Source organism: Dermacentor variabilis, chromosome 6, assembly GCF_050947875.1.
Source record: "Dermacentor variabilis isolate Ectoservices chromosome 6, ASM5094787v1, whole genome shotgun sequence".
Lineage (NCBI taxonomy): Eukaryota > Metazoa > Arthropoda > Arachnida > Ixodida > Ixodidae > Dermacentor > Dermacentor variabilis.
Genome location: NC_134573.1, coordinates 34,468,353 through 34,473,198, shown reverse-complemented (window position 1 = coordinate 34,473,198; position 4,846 = coordinate 34,468,353). Strand labels below are relative to the sequence as shown.

The following is a 4,846-nucleotide window of genomic DNA, read 5'->3' as shown; positions in this document are numbered from 1 at the left end:
ACGTGTGGCCTAAAGAACAAGAGGTGTGTTCTTGTACAAAATAAAATTGTGCTGTTTTCTTATAAATATTATTCGGCTATGCAAATGAACTCGAACTGGTACGTTCGAACAGGCTTGAACCGTTATCATATTACTCCGGAGTTGAACCGGAACTGGACTGTTTTCGAACCGGAACAAGAAGCGGAACGAAAAAAAGAAAAAAAAAACGTGGAGGACGCTTAATTAAGCTTCGCCTTTAAAGAGCCCCTCCCCAGGCCCCATAGCAAAGTTTGGTTATACGCTGGAAGTTGTTACGTGTCCTCTGTGGAACGTTCTGCCACAAAAATTTTTCAAGTCTGCTCATTAATAGACGAGATAGAAATATTTCAGTGCCGCAAACCCATGATTTCACGAGGCGGGCTCCACTGCATACCAAGACTCCCTCTCCACTCGCCCCGTCTAGCATTCCTCCCATGCCGGACCTCGAGGACCGCATGACACATGTGTCACGGGCCCCGCCTTCACTATTTTTTTTTTCTTCTCGCTTTTTCATTTTTTTTTTCTGCTATGCGCACTTCCGCTGGTTTATCCGCTGGCGGCGTTGCGCGCGAGCTGTTATCGTTTCGCGCAGCGCAAGATTTTGCGCGCTGTGCACAAGGACACATGACTAGCGGTATAAATAAGTGCTACACGAATACTGATGCAGAACAAGCGGATCGCAGAGCATGATCACGCGCTGGAACACTAGAAAATGGCAGTTTCGGTACCTGCGCACGTGACCGCACGACCGTGGGAACAAGCAGACGAAGCAGTATACGTCTCTCTAGCTTCGGTGCGAAGTGAAGCAAAATAAGCGCACAGACATTCCGTTTGTGTGTTTTATTATTTCCCTAAACTTCAATTCGTCAATTCAAGCAATAGATCACACAAGTAACAGATGTGCCTTGCATAATTCTCGAAGTCGCGTGTTACTACGAGCGACGTCACACTGCGTACGTAGGTGTAGGGACGCGAGTACGTCATCCTCCGGTTTGGAGCGCGGCGGTCGCGAGGAGAAAAAACGGCGTTAGGTTTGAAATGTCAGATCTTCCCGCGGCGCGTAGCAATGTAATACTTTGCGGACACAATCGTTATCACGCAATGTATGCTCGGCTCTTGTCAGTTCAAAATGGCCAGACCTGGTCATGTCTGGCCCTTTAAAAGTGCAACGCCGATAGCATTCAAAGATCCCTGACTGCTTCTCACGCTTGCCGGCAACTAGAGGGTGTGTAATCGTAATGTTTACCGAGAAACGCTGGCCGCGAACGCTACGCACAAAGGCGGGCTCTCTGGAAGAAACGCGGCCTCTTGCACTGCCCGCGATGCGGCGGAGGCGAGCGCCATCTGGAGGTATTGCAAGGAACCGGGCGCGCCAATCCGTGGCCCCCAAGACCCTCGGGTGAATGGCGGACGCCGTGGCCGGTCTATGAATGATGAAACGCTGAAAAATGGATTTCTTTTGAGATTTCGCGTAATAAAATTGTTTTCCGTATCACCGTGACATAGCGCATTCTCGACAGGAAAGTAGCGAGCGAAGCATTTTCACGAAAGGAAACGCAAGCCAGATGATTACACTCTAAGAACAGTTTACACCCTTTGGCTTGCCTCTTCTGCCACACAAAAATAGTCGTCATCTGCCTTGATGCGTTTCCTTTCTTTATCGCTGCAAGCCCGGAACTTTCCAGTGACGAACGGCACGCGCGTTATCAGAAGGGGCACTCCAAAGGGTGTAAACTGTTCTATGCTGATAACGCGCGTGCCATTCGTTACTGGAAAGTTCTGGGCTCGCAGCGATAAAGAAAGGAAACGCATCAAGGCAGATGACGATTATTTTTGTGTGGCAGAAGGGGCAAGCCAAAGGGTGTAAACTGTTCTTAGAGTGTATCGTCGTGGGGCAAATATGCACCCGAAAAGGTGCAACTGTTTTAAGAACGTATAAGTTCCCTATGGACAGGATTAATTGGTGTCTGAAGAGGTTATTGCCACATATATCAAAAAATTTTATTTGGTCATTAGGTATTTAAATTAACACTGTTACGCACAATGTTGGAAAAAATAAGCTTTTTGAATAATGAAGTTGTATAGCTGCTTGCTTGGCTGTATAACTTTTATTTCCTTCTTTTTTTAAGGAAATGAATGTGAAGAAATTTGGATATCAACGAGTGTCCGCTACCAATACAGGCAGCATGCGTGTTGCAAATGAACTTTGCGAGTTGTATTGATCGAAAGAACGATCAAGTGCAATGCCAAGCTCGTAAAGATGGGATAAAATTTGCCCTCGTAATTATTTTCTTTGTCAGTGTTTAGTATATCACTATCGGTCCGAAAGCGCGTGCTTTGGTGCGTTACTGCGGTTGTACTCTTGCCGCTCTGGTTTGCATAAGTGGCCGCACGTCATTGGCCAACGTATCTGGCGAGTGAGCCGGACGCGGCCGTGATATACAGCTGCCAGGACCCCTGCCCGCGTGAATCCGTTAAAACGCTCCTGCTCGCTTTGCACGATGGCCACGTACAACGGCGTGCTAGATGACTTGGTGAAGTGCCCCTACAACCCGTCCCACAAAGTTAAGAGAGGAAGGCTCAACATACACATCACGAAGTGCCGCAGGGAACACAGCCGGTGCCGACTTAAGCCTTGCCCTTTCACCACTGATCACATGGCGCCCGCGAACGCCGAGGACTTCCAGAGGCACCTCGCAAACTGCCCAGACCGGTCATCGACCTTCAGCACGGCGACAAGGGACGAGCCGGACCCAGCCTTTGACATTCCCGTACCGGGAGGGGCCAATGCGTTTGTTCCGGAGCCGGAGGAACAGTGGGACGTGGGCCCGTGCGCCAGCAACAGCAGTGGCCCCGTCAACCCCTTCCAGCCGGCTGTGCCGCCGATTTTCCGCACGGTCCAGGGGCTCAAGCCAGCAGAGCGTAAACGTTACTACCAGTCGCTGAGAGCGAGCGGCCCCCCGGTTGTCTACGTTCCGGGGCAGTACCCAGAAATGGATATGCCCCCCATGCCGAAAACTATGCCCAAGTACCCCATTCCGGGTTTCGTAAAAATAAGGGACCAAGATAGCAACGAGGGTGAACGGGACCTGGCACCCCAGCTGGGCGAGACCAGGGCCGTTGAGCCCCGGGCCACCCCAAACCAGCTTCCCCAGGCCAGCCAGTTCTGGGCCGCCCAGGATCGGCATACCCCTCCTGCGCCTGGGTCCACCGTCGACGTCGACGCCCTTGTCAGAAGGCTGATGGGTCTCGGCCGTGCCCGACCTCAGCCAGACTGAGTCCTGTCAACGCGGTCTTTCAGATGTCACTCGTCTTTTTTTTTTTCCTTTTCTTTATTTTTTCACATTTAACTAGTCATTATTGCCTTTATTTTCTTCTTACCGGTTTGTTCAGGCAGATAGCTGAGTGTGTGATAACATAAACGGTTCAATAAAATGTTTCTAACCAGAAATTGTACTAATTGTTTAGTTTGACTGCAGGAACCATTGAGTTAATTCAACCAACTCTAGAGGAAAACCTGGGCCGAAAAAGTGGGAACCACTAGCCATAGAGTTTTATGCCGCTCTATGCCGCTAGCATACACGAGACCATACCGCTAGCACCGCCATAGAATAAAGAACCAACAATAGAGAAGGGAAACTGTACCTTCCGCAGTGGTACGAAAAGAAGCAGCGGCAGCGCATGGAACTTAGCGGGGCGGACGCGAGATGGCGCTGCTTAACCAGAAAGCGAAGGTTTTTTTTCTTTTTCTTTTGTTAGAGCAGAATCCAATATGGCTGTTTTTCGGTGGTGGCATGTGCCGGTACGAGCCGTGCTCGCCCTGCTGCCTATGCGGCATGCCTCATTGCCTAGGCTTCCCCGTAGCTGGTGCATTCTAATTGCCAGGAGACCAAAGAGCCTCTACTGACGCTGTTACAAACAACCCACAAGTGAGTGAACAGGACGTGCGACTTTATTGGCAGAAGAAAAACAGTGCACCTTCTCGTACAAGAGCAGAAATAAAATTTGCATCTCGAGATGCGCTGAGAAACTCGCTTACATCGTCGCACATGGTGGTCTGGTAACGAGCGACAGTCAGCAGCGCAAGCAAATTGGACAGTGCGCCACCTGTTTGCATCGACAGTCGCCGAAACTTGCATTGCAAAGCCATCGGGTGACGCAAGTACCTGCTGCCGCAGCCAACAGAGCGACATGGACTACCCGGCATTTCAGCGTTACCTCCTTTCCGACCTGCAAGTTTCTTTTTGTTCTTTCGCGTGCCGCTAATGTGTAACTCGCACTTCGTGCCTCACATTCTCAATATGGGCATGGTCGGTTTTGTGGGCATCACCATTTTGCAGCCACTTTTGCAGGCCTTTCCACCCATGTGGATATGAGCATCATACACTTAGGACCATGTAATCACGTATGATAGTCTCCGTTGACGCCAAATCATGGCCGAGGAAGGCGACAAGCAAAAGTTGCACACGGCAGCAGCAGGAAAGAACAGAATGAAGAGCACCAATCACGGTGCTTGTAAATTCGGAGTCTATGTCGCTGTGCGGACTGGCAGGAGCAGGTGCTTGCCTCGAGAGACTGTTTCCCAATGCAACTGACCACGCTCTCACTTAAGAGAAACGTAACGTGGTGACGAGTACCAAATCTGACAGCAGCGAAACAAGATTATGCAATAGATCACTTCTACCCAATGGGCCATGAATGTCCGTTGGACGTCCCGTCTAAAGCCGAACGTCCACATCCAAAACCCGACGTCCGTAGGACAGCCAGCGGATGTTTGTTTTCGGCTGTTTCCGAACATCCGTTTGGTTCTTTTCTCGGCCGTCCCAGG

General features: G+C 50.3%; 1 protein-coding gene across 1 annotated transcript; it reads left to right on the top strand.

Moving 5' to 3' along the window:
- The first annotated feature begins 2,394 nt into the window (after positions 1-2,394).
- Positions 2,395-3,469, top strand: LOC142584124 (uncharacterized). The gene has a single exon (XM_075694299.1). The coding sequence runs from the start codon at positions 2,520-2,522 to the stop codon at positions 3,294-3,296; it is 777 nt and encodes a 258-aa protein (XP_075550414.1). The 5' UTR covers positions 2,395-2,519; the 3' UTR covers positions 3,297-3,469.
- The last annotated feature ends 1,377 nt before the right edge of the window (positions 3,470-4,846 follow it).